At 40.0% G+C, this 18,796-nt stretch overlaps 1 protein-coding gene across 3 annotated transcripts in view; it reads right to left on the bottom strand.

Moving 5' to 3' along the window:
* The window catches only part of SYNE2 (spectrin repeat containing nuclear envelope protein 2), a 177,375-nt gene that overhangs the window by 87,421 nt on the left and 71,158 nt on the right, over window positions 1–18,796 (bottom strand). For all 3 annotated transcript variants that reach the window (XM_059850505.1, XM_059850504.1, XM_059850503.1), the window contains 14 exons: window positions 18,294–18,440; window positions 15,389–15,544; window positions 14,766–15,022; window positions 11,591–13,700; window positions 10,591–10,913; window positions 9,751–9,895; window positions 9,132–9,347; window positions 8,521–8,786; window positions 7,624–7,780; window positions 5,607–5,762; window positions 2,758–2,898; window positions 2,242–2,424; window positions 1,591–1,728; window positions 357–542 (listed from right to left, as the gene is read on the bottom strand). In XM_059850505.1, the coding sequence (XP_059706488.1) occupies window positions 357–542; window positions 1,591–1,728; window positions 2,242–2,424; window positions 2,758–2,898; window positions 5,607–5,762; window positions 7,624–7,780; window positions 8,521–8,786; window positions 9,132–9,347; window positions 9,751–9,895; window positions 10,591–10,913; window positions 11,591–13,700; window positions 14,766–15,022; window positions 15,389–15,544; window positions 18,294–18,440 (4,581 nt within the window). The remainder of the gene's footprint in view (window positions 1–356; window positions 543–1,590; window positions 1,729–2,241; window positions 2,425–2,757; window positions 2,899–5,606; window positions 5,763–7,623; window positions 7,781–8,520; window positions 8,787–9,131; window positions 9,348–9,750; window positions 9,896–10,590; window positions 10,914–11,590; window positions 13,701–14,765; window positions 15,023–15,388; window positions 15,545–18,293; window positions 18,441–18,796) is intronic.

Below are 18,796 nucleotides of genomic sequence, written 5' to 3' on the forward strand. Positions count from 1 at the left end.
GGGTCTGTTACTGAACACCCCAAGAAGAGCCTGGCCCAATCCTGTCTGTCATCTCCCATCATGGAGCAGCAAACAGCAGCAATATCAACCTCCCACCCCCAAGCTTCTCTGGGCTGAACCAACCCAGGCTCCCATCCCAGCCTTTCCTCCTACATCCTGTGCTAATCCTGAACTTTACAGCTTAATTAGTTACCAAATGCTTTCTGATGGTTTGTTTACAAAAAATTAATTTCCTTGCTTGGCACACCTACAAGAACCAGCACTACACCCTGTTTTCCATGCAGGTGATATAATCTACATTTCCTAATGTATGATGAAGCTCTGATAAAAGGCACTTATGGGTCACCCAGACTTACATCAGCCACATGCAGGATTTGTGGAAGAATCTCTGCTATCTCATGCTGTAAAGCTGCTACTTGAACATCTATTTCATTCAGCTGTTGCATTACACTGTCAGTTTCAAACACTGGTGACAGCTCCTCCAGCTCCATTAAGATACCATGCAGAAGATTTTGCTTTTGCTCTGAGTCTTCCAAAGCCATCTGGAGACAAAACAGGAGTTAAGTTTGATACATTACTGCTGAACATTAAAGTTACAGAGGTAAGGATTAGAAGGAACAAAATGCTCCAAAAAATATCCCGCCAGTTGTGTGTGATGTGAAGTCCCTTCCCCTGCAATGAACTGGATGAACTGCAGTGAACACTGTCATGAAGAACAGTGAGGGCTGCAAGAAATAATCCATTTATCTGGGTGGTGTGTGAAGGAAAGGACTGAATGCACATTTCCACTTTAATGCAAGCCCAGGGTGCATTTCCAAACCCACTGGTTTCACAGCCCAGGACAAACAAAACATTCCATTTCACAAGCACAGAAGACAATAAGCTTTTGCCACAAAAAAGGTCCATGGGTTTTGGAAATCACATTCTCCCCACTGTGGCTACATGCTTTTGTAACATATCAGCCCAGAACGGGCAGCTACTTCCTGTCAAGAATTCTTACTAATCTTACTACAAAAATCTATGTTTAGAACCCCAGCTTTCTCACTTGGCCTAAGCCAAGGAGTGGATGCACAGAAAACTCGAATTAGTAGACAATTCAAAGAATTTCTTTTTTTGGCACTGGCCCTGATTTTCCCTGCAGTATTACAAACATTCAATTTTTGAAATTACCAATCAGAATTACCTTCAAGAAACAGTGAGCACAGCCTACCAAACCACAACTCACTTCAAAGTTTCCATCTTACACACAGACATCAATAAACCAGCACTCTGCCTTTTTGGCTCACATACAATATAGAAAGAATCCTATATATGCAGGCAGTAAAAACTGATCCTAGCCACTCAGCAGGGTTACAGAAGACAATCACACATTTCTGGAAGTTGTACAACAGTTCAGCACTTGCACAAGATAGGCGTGTCCAGCACAAAAAAACCATCAGTATTTCATGAGTCTCAACTATAACTACTTTTCACTTAAAGGATTTACTGAAAATGGTAAATTACTTATGTCAGTAACAATTAAGAATAGAAAATTGCATCTGTACAGAGCAACAAGTGCCAACAGGAGCATTTATCTGCATCAACTCTTACCTGGAGCTCATCAGTATGCTTGTGTAAGCTTTTTGCAGAGTCGTGCTGAGCATCAGCTCTTAGCAAACTGTTGGTGCTTTCTATCCAGTTTTTCACATTCTTCAAGAGCTCCTCATATTCTTCCATCTTGTTGGTGGCCTAGGAAATGACAGAATTTTACAGAAAGTCACACGTCAGCTGCTTCATTGTATAAGATAAATGCATCTATGAAGAAGATTAAAAGAAAACAAGATGCATTTGCACCATGGTCAGTTCAATTAGCATGGTGAAATAAAAACCATTTTTCTGAAACAGTTTCATGATTTCAGGCTATCCCCTCTCACAAAAATAATTTTGGTACTTGCATGTTTACATTTTATGGGGGCATTGGCACAATTTATAAGGCACTTGCACTTTAATAGCCCATTAGGAGAGTCTGAGAGAACCACCCAAACACCCACCCAGGGGCAAGAATTCACCATCTGAAACCCCTCAGCCATGGCTTGCGCCAGTCCTTTGGGGTAGCCCTCCAGAAACCCCAGCTACAATCAGCCTTGCCCCAGCAGGCTGGGGACTGCTCATTTGACAGCCTCTGATGATGTTCCAAGCAAAGCCCTCAGCCTGTTTTTTGATAGGAGTGGATTTTTGAAAAGCTGTTCCACTTGCAGGTACCTTGTTGAGAATGGCAGTTCTGCGCTCAGCACGCTGGGAGACCTGCTGGTACTGCTGCAGGGGGGCCACCAGGATGTCCATCAGCTCCTGTGCATGGCAGGAATTCTGCTCCACTATGTCCTGCACTTCTGCATCCAGCTCATTGAGTTTGTAATGCCACAGGTCCAGCATATCCCAAATTTGCTGCATGTGGAGAGAAGGGAAATGGAACAGAATGTCAGGCTCAAAGACAACAGCAGCATTATTTGTTCTGCATGTGGGACATGAATTGCAAAGGTTTCAGAACTGGCATGACGGGAAGAGAACACTTTGCATCTACTGGTGTGATTCACAGTTGAAAAAAGCATGGATTTTCCTGTGAGAAAGAACTGATAAATATTCACCAGTTAAATGCTTGCTTGTACTTCTCCTTTTACAGACATAAAATGAATGAAGACCACTTTATGCTAAACTAGGCTCTGTAAAAACAATAAAAAAATCTTTTAACACCCACAGATTATTTTTTGGCAAGATTACCTTCTGAACTTCTTTGGCTTTTGCAATGTTTTCACTCTTCTGTTGTAACATCTTTTCAATAGCTTGAAGGCCATTGTTAATAGTTTCTGCTTTTCTTTTCAGCACATACTGAGGAGAGTTCTGCAAGATTTCAGAGCTAACCTGACAGAGCAAAGAGAAAACAACGGGAGAGATTACAAAGATCTGCTTGTTTTTGTGCACCACCTTACTAAAAATATTCCAATTCTTTTTGTCTCTCTTGACAAGTTAGTTAAAAACACTGGAATGGAGCTACACTTAGAGGGAGAAGCATTAACATGAGCAGGTTCAACATCTACACGTTGTTCACTAATTTCTTCTCATTAAAAAAGGTCTGGCTCAGAAAAGCAATCCCTGAGGAAAGAAGCACTGAGGCACTGCAGCTCCCTGGGTGCTTTGCTTCACCCTGCTCTCATCCCTGACAGAGGCTGCTCATGCTGCATGGTGGGAAGGGTCACATTTGGATTTATGCTGTAAGAAAGCCAGAATGACACCTTTATGTCTCAGCTGACAGCAGTGACTTCCATGTAACAAATTAGGGAATATCCAAGTGCATCAATGCACAGCCAATTTCTCAATATAAACTTGGAGATTTATCACCAAAATAGAAAGGTCAGAGGGACTTAATTTCACTCTGCGGGACTCCACAGAAATGAAAAATTGGTGCACTGGAGGGCCTGATTTTCTGTGGAAAGATAAAAACTCTTAAATTTGAAGTTGAGTAATTGCCTGAGCACAGGACTGAGCAGCACAGCATAAGCTACCAGGTTACTAGGGACTAGATGAAGTGCAGGGAGTGAAAAAGTCCTTCATCTTGCCCTAAAGTGACATCTTTTCTCACTAAACCCTGCTGGCTGTCAGGGTCAGCTAAGTACCAGGAAATCATAAAATTGTGGTAAATTCTTTGTGTGCTGCAGCCCTAGGATTTATGAGGAAATGCACACTGAACAGTTTCATGCTGCCTTGATGTCAAAGATTTTTAACTTAACTGTTATTTTTAATAACTATTTTAAATTTAATTTTAATAACGATTTTATTTAATAGTTATTTTAGTTTGAAGCTCCTAGTACTGAAATACTTTATCCTTGTTGTGGGATGAGGAACTAAGACCATTTTAGTTAATAAGTTATCAACTCATTTCTTAATTTTATTAACATCATTTATAGATTCCAACCAACCTCTCAAAAAGGACCCACAGTACAATGTTGTATTGTTAAAATTTCATTAATCAAAATAAATATATACAGGAAGAACTAGAGGGCTCCTCTGAAATATTCCTGCTTATACCACAAAACCTATGAAGTCCCTCTGCACTTAATGCCTAAGACTTCTTGGAAATAGGAATTCAGGCTGTAATCACTGAACATTTGACCATCACCACTATCCTGGAATATACCAAACATGGAAAATTGTCTGTAATTGTAGTGCCAGCTTCCAAAATGAAAGACAATCATGTATGAGTGATGTGACACAGCTGGAAATGAGTAAACAGATCAAGCTCTGACTTCACCTATTTCTTCAGGATAAAACCACTGCATCTGTCAATGCTCTGGTTATCAGCAAAGCAGGATTTTAATTTCAATACTCTTACTGTGATAAAAATTTATTATTTATGGCATCAAACGTACAAGTTATTTTCATTTTTTGGTTTGCAGATTTAAAAGAAAGCAGAATGACATTAAAATATGACCACTCAATTTAACACATGCTAGTATCTCCTAATATGTAACTGAACTGACCTCCAGTTCCACCATGGGTGTTTTTTTTGTTTCCTAAATGCATTTTGAAAAATTCCAAGGTAGGTTATAATGTTTTCTAACACCTAGATGTGAAAAGCAAATGTTATCTAGCTTCCAGGACCAGTTCTTTCACTCCAACAGGTAATGTGTGCTTCGGGATAACCTTTTATATCTTGGTAAATGAAACAGTAAACAACAAAAAAACCCCAAAGCATAAATACTGTTTTGCTTTCCTTCTCTCCTCCCAGTTGTTGGTTCTGAAAAGACTAGCCTCATTTTGAAACAGAAACCATAAAGTTAACAAAATTAAAGCTCATGAGTTTCAGTCAATATGCTGCTTAACACTTTATGTAAGATAAAATGAGTAATTTGACAGACACTAAAAAGTAACTAAATTTCAAAACTGTTTTATTAAACTTTCAAATTGTATCAAATTAACTGAGATTTAACCTTAAAAATTAGGATTGAACATTATTATTTCTGAAACATGAGAACTGAAAGGGGTTTTTTTTCATTTTTAAAATAACATGAATGAGTAAGTAACAATGATGGTAATTGTATCAGGCTAAAAATCTGACCCCAAACTGAGAGTATTACTCCAATTTAGTTTAATTTTGCTTTCAGCTAACTGCTTATATCTGTTGTAGACAGAATATATTGCAAAAATCTGATGCAATGAGATTCAGTTATTTCAATTCCCTGATTTTAAAGGAAGGCAGCCACGTTCTCAGAGGTGGCAAAAAGAACCTTGTCATGATACCCTACCACGTGTGCAAATTACATTTTAAAAAATCCTGTTCCGAAGTCCTTTCTTCACCTAGTTTTGAAAATATTTTCTCATTTAAGCTATGCAAACTTTGCAATCAACTTTGATTGCTAGTTCCCAGTTTAGGAGTCAGATTGGATAGAAGGCAGCATCCACATAATATTAAAAATTATTGCTAAAGATGCTGCCACGTCCATTTTTCATAAAAAAAATTAAATGTTATATTGACATTGCTGACCATAAGATTATTCTAAAAAGAGACCTAAGCATTAGGAATGATTTATACATGGCAAATAGATGAATATGAAAACCACATCAACAGTTACCTTCTCTTCCAGGTCGTGCAATACTTTCTTGCAGTCCTCCAGCTGTGTTTCAATCTCTGCAGGGACTATGGTGTACATTTCAGAATACTTGATCCGAAGTTTCTCCATGATATCCTCCAGAGCTTGTCTCTCTCTGTCAATCACACTCTGAAGCTCCTACAAAATGAAGAGTAACTTCAGCAGTTTTACCCAGTTTTTACTGAGTGCATGTGTGTATATCTACATAAATTTGTGTACACACACTCGTACGTAATGTGTTTTATATTTCCTACCATGATTATGGCTTGGAAAAATTGGGTTTGTGATATCAAACCTGATTTGATTACCTCTGCAAGCAGATAAACTCTAAGCAATACTGACTCATTTAATCAAATGATGCTTTTCAATCTGTAAGAATTAATTAAACCTGATACTGCTCCATGCTGGGGAAGTGACGCACTGATGTTCATTGACAGCCACAGCCAAGGGACCATCTGAAGAGCTCCTATGATTAAATGTTAACCTTTGTGCTCTCCCTTTTGCCAAAAGTGCATTTTTCCCTTTCAAAGAGTTTAATAGCCAACGTCCATCCCTTCATTATTATAAACAAGACAAAGGCCACAAAAAGCAACAGGTTTCAGGCTGAAGTGTCTGCTTTCAGGCAATTATGCAGAGCAGCACAGCAGGCTCCTCTCAAAACAGTAGTTTCCAGTTCTGCTCAAAGAATGTAGGTTTTATTAGATAAAAGAAACTTGAACAACTCTCTACAGCCTGTGGCCTAGAAATAAAATCCAAGCTAAGTCCTCCTGCAGGAAGAATGAAGAAATTCATTTGTTTGGAAGGTTTTCTAGAGTTTCAAGTTGGAATGTTCTGTTTGCTGGTTTTATGGTTCCTTTCCCCCATGCTCAGCTGTTTGAGAAACTGAAATGGTAACTCAAGTTATTGGGAAAAATTATCCAAACCTCCTACCAGGCAATGAAAGACACCAAAATTAACTGCCTTTCCTTTTCAATCAGGAGTAATGGTAATCCACTAATTCATAGTTTTCACTTGGGAATCTTTTCCTTCATACAAATGCAACAGACAGAAGAAATATGTAAGTCACTGAGGTTGATTAATTTCCTGTCATCCTACAACAACTGGGTCTGATACTAAAAAAAGCCAAACCCTCAAAACCATGAAACAGCTGTGTGCCTCATTCTCTCAGGGAGAAGGCTGCTGTTGTCAAATGGCCCAATTAAGATTGTGCCAATATTTATGGGAGTTCACAGATTCCCTGACCTGAACTGCAAAAAATCAGTTACAACTCCTGTCTCCAAAACAAAGCATGTCCCTGCAAACTGGTTTCTGTGTCTTGCTGCACATTCACATTTCACAGATTATTTAGCTGGAAAGCAGATACCTATCAAAACCATCCCAATTTCTTCCTAAGGGATGAGATAATAACACTTCCCCCTTTTCATCTGTGTGGATGAATTTAAAACCTTTGCCAAGCTAAATCAGGTTTGTCATCTCGAAATGAAATAGATATTTCCACTCAATGGGTGCAGTGGAGTCCTGACTAATACTATAAATTTCATAGGAACTAGATTTTCTTTGGAAGGGATGAAACTGCCCTGCAGATTTTGGCTCACTGGTGTTTGGACTATGTAAAATTAATGAATTCTTCAATTCTTTCAGTTCAGTCCTCTCAAAAGGAACAGGCCTGCTGTGACATACTGCTAAGAAGAGATCATTTGATGGAACTGCTGCTAGCATTTGCTTGTTCCATTGCTGTCAGAAACAGGAACAAGGTCTTAACTCACTTTTGGGTGAGTTTTAGGTGCTTGGAGTAGCAAAGCTTGGATGTGAGGGAAAAGAAGGCATAAAGCACCTGCAGTAGGAAAATTTCCTTCTGGACACAACTAACTCAGTAGAAAAAGCAGACACAACTCTAAATTCTAATTCTAAATAATTTTAAATAGAAAAACAGCCATTTTGACAAATCCAAGGTCCCACCACAGCAATGCTGGCTCAAGGGTTTAGAGCTGTTACCAACCTCCAGCTGTTCTGCCTTTCCATCAGCATCCTGCAGTAACACAGATGCAGCATTCTCTAATGCATTTGTCACAGCACTTATTTCTTCAGTGACCTTGTTCCTCTCTTGAATCTCAGCTTTCACAGAATCTTTATGGTCTTGAGCTTTTTTGTACAACCTATGCAAGATGACCAGAGAGAATACATTGTTTTAGACTCTAAGTAGGAACAAAGAGCAGGCTACAGATATTATGTAGGTATATATTCAGAACCACATTTGTCTGTAATTTAGGAGTTTTTTCTGCTATTAAATTTATGAGTTTTATTTAATTTTATCCCAGTTTTTTTAAAGTGAGTCCTCAGGTAGTGCTATTTGATAGACCAAACCAGAGAGCAGGTATATTTAAATAGCAGAGGTCAGGTTCTCAGTCTGAAAATGCTGGCAGAACAGATATTGTTCACAAAGATTACCATGTCTAAAAGCAAACCCAGAGAAGGGTGAATACAATCATCAGATTTGTAAAAAACCATTTGGGGAGAATTTAAGACAGTGGCACTCAGATGAAAGTTGCATGGTTGCAAAATGCACAAGGTCTGATTTTCCTAAAAGCGGAAAATCTTAAAATTCACAAGCACTTGGAACCTCTAAAACTGACTATTGCTCCTTAATTCCTACTGCATTTGCAAACAAACTGCAGCCCACAAAGGATATGGCCAGGCTCAGGTCTCCTCCCTAAATAATATCCACCAGTACTGGAGACAGCAGAAGGGTGAGATGGAGCACTGGTCTGACCCAGGAGAGCATTTATTGTCATTTGAACTGCATTACAGCTTTCATGTATTCTTTGCTATCCAGTAAAATCCTGTGCTTGTGAACAGTCCTATCTCATACCTTCAACAGAAGTTTCTCCCCACTTACTTCTTACAGCGCTCCTGCATTGCCTTTATCTCAGCCAAGGCAGGGAGGGCAGCTTCCCCCTCAGCATTTTCAGGTGCACTCAGGATGTTTCTTATCCGGTGAAGGAGCAAGAGTAAGAGGAGCTGTTGCTGGTTGATGTTTTCTTCAAATGAGCTCACAAAATCGAGTAACTCCACCAGCTCCTCTCTGGTGGCCTTTTCCTTCTCTTTAAGGCTTTCTGGCTGCTCTTCCTGGAGCTTATCCAGAATGATTGTTTCTCGTTCCAGCTAAGTAAACACCATGGCAGAGCATGAGATAAAGTGCTTTTTGTTCCACCACCTGAAGTTACATTGTTCATTTACTCACACGGGTGACTAACTACTGGGAATTACACAGTCAGAACTTGAACCTTTGGAGAGTGACAAAACCTCTGAGTTTGCTTTAACAAAGCACATAATCCTGTGCAGAGCTGCTCTGGGCTCAGAGGACTGAATAAATATGCCCACCTTTTCTGACTCTTGGTTCAAGAAAGGGTGGGAAATGATGTTCTGCCCTCATCTCACCCCTTAACAGGCCATTTTACTCACAGTCCAATCTCCACATCCCAGAATTATAGATATTGAGCAACACACCTCTTCATTGATGAATTTCCATTCCTGCTTTAGTTCTTCACAGGTAATTTCCAGCCCTTTGGCTGCCTCAAGCAAAGCCAGCCAGTGTTCCCACAGCACTGTAACAATCCTGCCCAGGGCCCTGTCACTTCCTCTGCATAACTTCATCATTTCTCCAGAGATCTGCCTCAGCTTCACCAGATCCTCTTCAGCAGAGTCAATGCTGGAGACTAAAATCTTACAGGAAAAACAAACACATCAATAAATAAAATGCTACAGTCAGGAGTACTAATGAAGCATTCAGTAACATGACTAGAATCCTCTAGAAAAATGGCAATCAATCACTCTACTGAGCTGGTAAAATATGGTCAGAATGAGGGAGTTCTGTTGGCTAAGGCTGTGGAGAAATATGGAGTAAGTAAAATGTCACATTTCTAGAGCAGTAAGATATACTCATTTCACATGATCTATTATACCTGGTGTTTTAACAAGTATATAAATATATTAAAATATTCTGTGGGTTTATATATAGATAAATGTAGGATAAAGAATTCCACTTCTCCCTACTATGATGTCACATGGTATGCATAGCTGCATTAGTTTTGAATGAGCTTTTCAACTTCTTCAGAGTCTTTCTTACCTTGCTTTCTTCCAAATGCTCCAAAGCCTCTTTATAAGACACTGGAATCTTAGACAAAGACTGTCTAAGCATCTTTTCCAGTTTCTTAAGATTATCACATACTTTATCTTTGGTTTCTGTGTAGCTTTTGTGTTTTTCAAAATACCTGCATGAAACAATGAATGGATCAATTAAAATTTGTTGTTGCTCCTCTCTCCAACCACAATGCCCAACAGAATAAAAGTTTTAAAAAAAACCCTTTGAACTATTAGTCCTGGCTGTTTCCAAGTTATAGTCAGTTAGTATTTGGTAAACACATCAGGTTTGATACCTGAAGTACTGATCACTGGAACATCATCAAGCAGTTTAAAAATCCTTTACTCTCTCTCCCAAACTTTTTCTACCCATGTATCTGAAGGCCCTCCACATTTCTTCTGTACCTGAAGGAAGGAAACTACAGCCTGTGCCTTGTTTGGGTTTTACCTTCCCAAGCCACCAGAACAGCCTATGGAAAACATGAATTAGGGACCCTCAGAAAACTATTCTGACCTCCACCAGCACTGCACTACAGACTAGAAATGTGCTTTCTTCTGATCCTGGCACCCTATGACCCCCACTCAAACCTCACATTTTGGAATATACAAGAAGTGACTGCACTGTAGATTAGTAGCAACATGGCTTTTGTCTGGCAATTTTCCTTCCTTAACAACCACACCTGAGAACAACAGGAATGCTTACCCTTCTTGCTGCTGGGATTTCTGACTACCTGAATTTCTATCAGAGCAGAAATAACACTGGATTTATTTTTGGTCAAGTTTCTCACAATAAGGAACAAGACCTATGGAGACCTCTTAAACCCACCTCTGCTCATCAGCTTCCTTTCTTTGAGCCTTCTTCTTTAATGCCAAACTCCTTTCCACCAGTTCTCTTACAGCATTTTCCAGACATACTTTGTCTTCTGGCTTCACTAGGTTTTTCAGCTTGGAGTGCAGGTTTTCTAAGTCAGCCTTTGCAGAGTTGAACTCTTCTTCTTTCCAGTGTGGAGACTGACAGATCTCCACAGAGCCACAGAGCTCTGCTGCAGCAGCCTGGGCTGGAGTTTCACAGTCCTCCAGGAACCTGGCAGCCCTCTGAAGAGCCTTGGTGTAAAGCTCACCAGCCCTACAGGCCTCCTCCAGAGCATTCTGAAAGCATTAAAAAGAGAAAGGAACAATAAAATAATGCTGCTGTGCTCCTCTGGATCACCAATGGTCTTAAAATTTTACACTCGGCCGTTTTTGACAGCAACTCTCCCAGAACTGGCCTGAGGAGGTGAGGGAGGACATGTGGCAAACACATTTGCTACTTGTGTAGTCACAGAGCAGTGCTGTAACCCATGTGTTTATTGCCCTCAGAAGAGAAATTACATTCACCATTCCTGATCACATTGGTTTGACCTGTGCTTTAATCCTCTTGGTCACTCCCAACCAGTAAAGCTTCTTTTTTCTAGTAGAAACAAGGTGCTTGGATTTTTTATCATTGTCACTACTGAAAATGTTGCCTCACAAGATGACTGCACCCAGTCTCTCTTCAGCTGAATATTTCAACACAGCCTTTTCCTTCCTCCTCTTTACCATTCTTTTCCTGTGCTAATCCCCACTGATTGATTATAATCAAAGTGAACACAACTTTCTTTGTATCCTTAGTTTCTGTCATGATTCCCATCCTATCCACCAATGTGGAGATGATCACAGGCCAATTCAGGTGTTAGAATAAATGAGGATGTGAGTCATGAAAATAGAAATGCCACAGTCACAGACACCTAATCTAATTCTTGGGGAAAGGCATATGTCAATACTTCACTTTCATTAAATATACTTACAACACGGGCAGCAATGTCTGCCTTCACTTGTGCTTCACAGCCTTGCAGTGTCTCTAACTTTTTTTCTATAGCAGCAGCAGGAGATCTCTCTTCTTGTTTTTCCTTCTCTTTTTCCATTATACATTTAAGAGCAGAAAACTTTCCTTCCATCATATTCTGAATTGCTTCCCATCGCAGCTTTTCATCCTGCATTGTATTTATGTCTATCACAAGTGGCTGCTGGAGTTCTAACTGAATATGCCTTATTATGTGGAATATATTTTCTACTTCATCCTGGCTACCTTCCTTGTTTACACTCTGTAGCCCAGAGACCAAGTTTTGAAGAAACTGCTTTAATTCTTCAACGTTATTCTCCAGGCTCTTTATTTCTTTCCTCTTAGATTCTTTGAATGATGTATCAAAGACCTCATTTTTGTTTATTTGATTTGCTGCCTCCTGGGCTAAGTACAAGATTTGTTGAACTGCCTGCAATAGAATCTGTGCAGATATGACATTCTCAGCAGGAGAAGAGCTGGAGCTATCATTTAGAATATTAGCTTCTTTTCTTACAGAGGCTGTCACAGTCTGGATTTCATCTAGCAATCCTTGAATCTTATCCCATTCCCTAACAAGATTATCCAAGTGTATTATTTTCTCTTTAATTTTAGTTTTAATTTTAGAAAATTTAGCTTGCAATTCATCCAGCTGCACTGAGTCCCATTTCAGACCTACACATTCAAATATTTCCTTGTACTTCATTACTTGTGACAAACTTGACTGAAAAGCTAACACTTTTTCTTTCAGTGCTTTGCATTTGTCCTTCAATGCCTGCTTGGCACCTACTAATTCATCATCTTTCAGGTTCATTTCACCATCCTGCAGGTCTTCAAGATCCTGCTGCAATGAAGCTATTCCTTCAGCAAACTCTCTGGAGACAGCTGTCTTTTGTTCTACTTCATGAAGTTTACTTTGAATTTGCCTCTGTGTTTTTCTTGCTCTATTCTTCAGACTCCTTAACTGATCAATCAAGAAGAGTTGTTCAGACAGGCTCAGCTGCCCAGCTGTGACCTGACTCTCTTTACAGTGGGATGAGATAAGCTCTTCTATTTCCTGTATGTCCTTTAGCATCTCCTTTAGAATGGCTTGTTGGCTCACCAGCTCTGAGCAGGTGCTGTTTTGGTTTGGGTCAGGCCTGGCCATCAGCTCAGCTTTGCAAAGCTGAGAGTGAACTTTGTCTATTTCTGCAGTGAGTCTTTGCCTCTCCTCCAGCTGGAGCTCCAAGTGCTGCAATCTTTGAGCAGATTTTAAAACCAGAGCCTTGTATGAATTCTTCAATGTTTGTAAAAGGAAGGTCATATCAGAGACTTCTTCTGGCTCCAAGCTGGGAAGGATGTGCTGGAGCCCATAATCCAGGGATACAATCACAGGTTCTCTGCTTAGGATGTCTGTGTTCATAAGCTGACAATTTCTGATCTGTGATTTGACATCACTGGGGAAAAGTGCTGCTTTCTGATCAAGGTGGGACAGTGAGTCTTTGACCCAGGAAATATTTTCTTTCAGCCTCTTCATCATTTCATGTTTCATGAGAGCAGGACCAGTGGTCTGGATATCCTCTTGAGGAGCTTGTTGTGCTGATAATGCTTCCAGTTTGCTCTGCAAATCTTGTATAGAGTTCTCCAAAGCCACCTTCTCTTGATCACTCCAAATTCTTTTCATCTGCAGCTCAATCTTCCTTTTTAATAGAGAAAGACCATGTTTAATGTCCTGTAGCTCTGTGGTCCAAATGAGAGGGTCTTTGGCTTTTCCTGCAGCTGAGGAATGTAACTCTGCTTGCAAATACTGTTCCTGTATCAGCCTCTGAATATCCCGTGCTTTATTCATTAGCAGGTTAAATTCATCAATTTCTGCCACAACCTGATCATGTTTCTTTTGCACTGCTTGTTCCATGTGCTGCCACCAGTGCTCCAGCTGCCTCATTTGGCTCTCTGTCAACACTTTATCCATGCATGTCAAATGCTGAGATAAAACTTCTTGCTGACTTTGCAACTGGTTTAAGACATCTCTTTCTTTCCGTAAGGACTCTATGCATGCCTTAATTTTCTCCAGAAGAACTGTGTTGTTCATAGGACCCCTGGTAAAAACATGAGCAGTGTTTAAAAATAATAAATTCTCCTTTTACAGAGACGTTTTAAAACAAATTTCACTGTTTAGAGTACAATTCACTAACATTATTCACTTAATCACACATCTCTCAGTGTTCTCTTAGGAATTCCCTAACCACCCTTGCAGTATTGTTATTTCTTGCTTACCTGTTGAGCACTCACTATTCAAAGATATTGTGCAAAAAAAAAAATTTTTTCTACTGCATATTCTCTAAAATTGCAGTGTCTATTAATATAGAATGTAACCCTCATCTCAAAAATCAGCAACAGTGTTACATCATCTCTAAGTGAATTAACAACATTTTATAGTAATTTTTGGTTGACAATGAATATAAAACATGGTTATAAATCATTGAGAGATTTCCATTCATGCAAGATAAACTCTTCCAAATAAATCTACTTATCTTCTATTTCCAGGAGTATTTTAAAATGCCCACCTAAAATACATTTAGCAGATGGATTTTTATTACATTTTTTTAATCTCTGCTGTAAATTAACAATTTCATAAGTTTTGAATGTTTTCAAATTAATTTAGCACATTACCATGACAAACTAGTTCTGTGTTTTGAAGACTAATTCACAAAACACAGTAAATAATTTTTGCCTTGGTTACCACTGAATTGGTAATGTAGACTTACTTACTGCCATGGAATTTTTCCTATCAAGTAAGGTTAGTTTTCAGAATAAAGAGATGTTTCATTCAGAATAAAAAACTAGAGAAAAATTAGTAATTCACATCTGCCACATTTTTAAAAAAATATTTTAAGATGGATTTTTATAGGTTTTTAGCCCAGCAACTACTTCTTTGTTTTGCCTAAAGAATAAAGAGAGTAGATGTTGTTTAAGGATAGCAGAGAGGCACCAGAAATTCTTCTGCTTAACTCTGTTCACAAACTTACAAACCCCTAAGACTTCTCTTGAAATGCATATAACTCCATACTCTTGTCTGAGCATTACTGAAGCATGTCACAAAATTCAGTGTAGAACCATATTTGTTGTGCAACCTCTTAACCAAACCCCTCCACTGCACTTACATTTTTATGTTATCTTTTTCTGTTGACAAATTTTTCATGGAGGACTGTGCAGCAGAAAGATTTTTCTGGTATTCATTAATTAAACAGCACTGCTGTTGCTTCACTGCCTTAACGGCTTCCAGTTCCTGGAGCAGCCTGTCCCAGCAGGGCTCTGTGGTTTGCAGCTCTGCTCTGTTTGATCCTGTTCCATTGGGAATTGCTTCTTCACCATGGCACAGAGACTTTGCTTTCCATGTTTCCAGCTCAGTTTTTAAATTCTACAATCAAGCCCAACACAGAGAGAGAGAGAGGGCATTAAAGGATGATCTTAAAGACTCTTGGATTTCAACACAAAATACAGCTAAATACTGATTCACCTACAAACATATTCCTGCTCATCCACAAGCAAAAGAGCACATCATGGAAGCAATCCTAGGTGTATCACTGCACTCTGGAAGAGCAGTACAAACCATGGGATTTACATGGACATGCAACAAGGCATGGTGTTTGCAGACAAACTGACTAATTGTGCAGTAAAAACTCAGATAAGGCTGTGGGCAACAGCTTTATTTTGCCCAAGTAAATCACAATTCTGCAAGTGGATCACTACCTTAAAAATGAGGAATGGTTTGCAGTTTCCATACCTCCAGCTCTTTTAGTTGCTCATTTATAAGCACCATGTCCAGTTCAGCCACTTCATTTTTCAGCTCATTGACCTTTTGTTCCTCTTCAAAATATTCATTGTTTACTTGCACTCCAGGAAATAGTTCCTTCTGGACAACCACTTCTGCACCTGTGTCCTACAACACAAAACAAGATTCTTATTGCTGAAGGGTCTAAACCAGTAAGTTTTCTGACTGCAGCACTTTGCTTCACATGTTTAAGCCATGCTGGGGTTGTTAAATCCTGCTGTGGTTTTCCCCCACAGCCTCTGTGGATCAATCAGGAGCCAGAAACTGGAAATTCCATCACTGTCCCCCACCCCTGCAGTCACCCCCTCCTGTCAGCAGTGCTCAGGTAGCTGTGAAATCTCTGCCCATCAGAGACATCTGGCATCCTCACCTTCAAACAACATCCTCCCAACACCCACCTCTACTCCTGATAAATTCACAGGTCTGTTGTGTTTTCTCCCTCTCTTCCTTACATATTCATGGAACTTTATCCTCTCTTCACACCCACATTCCTGCTCAGCACCTGCCCTGACAACACTGCCGTGACCTTCACCAGGACACCTCTTCAGCTCTTCTTCACAGGGCAGCTCATGCATGAAGCTGCCTGGCTGTGACACAAAGCCATGGCTGCCACTGTCACAAGTGCTATCCAAACTCTGGGGTAAGATGAGAGCAGTAGGGAGTCATGTCTCAGTCAGGGTGGGGAGGGATCAGGAGGCTCCAGAGCCAGTCCCTGGCACTGCCTGTGATTCCCATGACAGAAGGACAAGTCACCTGGGCTGGGGCCAGGTTTAACATCACCTTCAGCTATTGCAGACAGCATCACAAATGAAAGGTCACAGGCTAGCTGGATCACATGATGATCCCTTAAAAATCTTTCTGCATTTCCTTTCTCCCAGTACCTGTCTCTATCTGATGATCTGTTCCATGTATAAAATTTATATGAGTGAATGTATACAAATACACAGCTATTACTGCAGTGTGAGCTTCTCCATGGTACTAACATCTAAAATCAGCAACAGTAAAAAAATTCTTGTCTGATAAACTTCATGTATTGCTACTTTAGACACTCTTTTACTAGAAACAGTCAGTTATCACTGTGAGCTGTCACTGTCATCTGTCCCTTCATGGGTCATGAGCTATGCAAAATAAATCTGCTTTCAAGTGTGGGAAAGAGACAGCAAATATTACACATTCTCAGAGAAGAATAGTTCTCTTCATTTGAACTCTTGGTTATTTTCAGTCAAAACTGAAGAGGCCACTCATGAAGTAGTCAGTTGGAGAACTTTTAAATGTCTCTGTGTACATAACCATAACAGTTGTATCAATTCAGACATAAGACTTAATCTCAAGAGACTTTGGAGTGCCATAGAACTGAAGTAAGCATTAAAACCCAGCTAAGCTATCACACAGAAAGGAGGAAATCCACTTCACCAGATTGAAATATCAACACATCAAAAGACACAGAGAAGTGTCCTGACTTTTAGAAAAACCTTGCTGTGTACTTGTTTTGCTTGTTTGTGTGATGTTCTCATTGCACACTGCCTCCATGGATACAGACAGGGGAGGCTGCACCTCAAACTCTGTGTCCAGTTTCAGGCCCCTCACAGCATGAAAGACCTTGAGGTGTTAGAGTGTGTCCAGAGAAGGGCAATGGAGCTGGGGAAGGGTCTGGAGCACAAGTCTGGGGTTTAGCCTGGAGAAAAGGAGGCTCAGAGGAGACCTTATCACTCTTAACAACTCCCTGACACGAGGGTGTAGCCAGGTGGGATTGGTCTCTTTTCCCGGGTAACAAGTGACAGGAGAGGAAGAAATGGCCTCAAGCTGTGCCAGTGGAGGTTTAACTAGATTTTAAGAAAGATTCCTTCACTGAAAGGGTGGTCAGGCACTGGAACAGGCTGCCCAGGGCAGTGGTGGGTCTCCATCCCTGGAGGGATTTAAAAGACGTGTCCCTGTGGCACTTGGGGACATGGTTTAGAGGTGAGCTTGGTGCTGGGTGAATGGTTGGACTTGATGGTCTTTGAAGTCTTTTTCTACCTAAATGATTCTATGATGATTGCATTGTTCCTTAAATGCCTTTCAGTAGTACCCAGCATGACCTCCATAATTTCCCCAGGAACTGAGGTTAGTCTAACAGTCTGCAGTTTACTGGATCTTCCCTCACACCCTTTTTGTAAATCAAAATATCACTGCCAGCTTCCAGTCAGCAGGGACTTCTTCAAAGTCCCAAGACCCTTGGGAGATTTTGCAGATGTGCAAGTCCCAGGTAACACCTGCCCATGAACAGGCCAGCTGTGGACCTGCCCATAGATTCACCAGGAATTAGATTTAGCCCAACCTCCAAATTAAGAATGTGGTGTGCAACAGTCACAGAGCACTTGTGATGTAACTCCTTTACTCTTAAAGAAGAGTAGACTTAGTAAAGTCATTCGGTAATGTAACTTGTCATTAATTCAACTTGAATCCCTTATCCTTTCTCTATTTCATTTATTTTCTTATGCTGCATCACCCTTGGATTTCAGTTCTCTGCTCTGCTTTCCTTACAGTGGCAAAGCTATCATAACTGACTGTAATAACATGAACAAAGTTTGTGTTGATTAACAGTTTGAAGAGAAACTCTAAATATCATAAAGACTGATTATGATGGCTGGAAAAACTAGGGTGAACTCTCTTTTGAACAGAACCATTATTATGATGTAGCAAGCACTTTGGATGAAGTTCAAAACTATCATGGCCATAAATAAGATCTATATGCAATGGTCTTGATTTTGATGTGAGTAATTGTTTCTTCTTTTAAAACAACTTCAGCTGAGGGCCAGGTAGAAACAAAAATTGAACAACTGGCACATTTCACTTGAAATAACAGACTGTGGGTTACCTCAGGTGCAGGAACTGGGGGATTCGATCCCAGACCATCCTTCTCAGCTGCTGCAGATTCCAGGACTTGACCCTTCTGGCACAGCTTCTCTTGAACCTGCCCCTCATCTTCTCTATATGATTGATTCTCAACATCAGTAGGTTCCTCCTTTTGGCGTAAGAAAAACAAAAGCAACCAGTAATCAAAAAGCTCTAATCAAACCTGCTGAGTAGTAATTACAGGGCTTGAGATGAGAAAGTTATGAAGCCCATAATTATAGGTAGATGAGGAAAACCATAATTGCACCTCATAATTTACTGTGAGCAAGGTTATTGAGAAGGAAACCACTTACAAGAAGCAGCGCTGTAATTATGCTATAATTTTTTAAAATAAATTGCAAGTGTTCTGACCTACTGTTCATATTTCATTATTCTAAAGCAGGGACCTTGAATTATATGCTCCTGGACACAGTCTTGAATGCATTTTTTAAAGGTTTAGCTTTTTCCTGAGGACTTGTACTGTAG

The sequence above is a fragment of the Haemorhous mexicanus genome, chromosome 6 (genome assembly GCF_027477595.1).
Source record: "Haemorhous mexicanus isolate bHaeMex1 chromosome 6, bHaeMex1.pri, whole genome shotgun sequence".
In the NCBI taxonomy this organism is placed as follows: Eukaryota; Metazoa; Chordata; class Aves; order Passeriformes; family Fringillidae; genus Haemorhous; species Haemorhous mexicanus.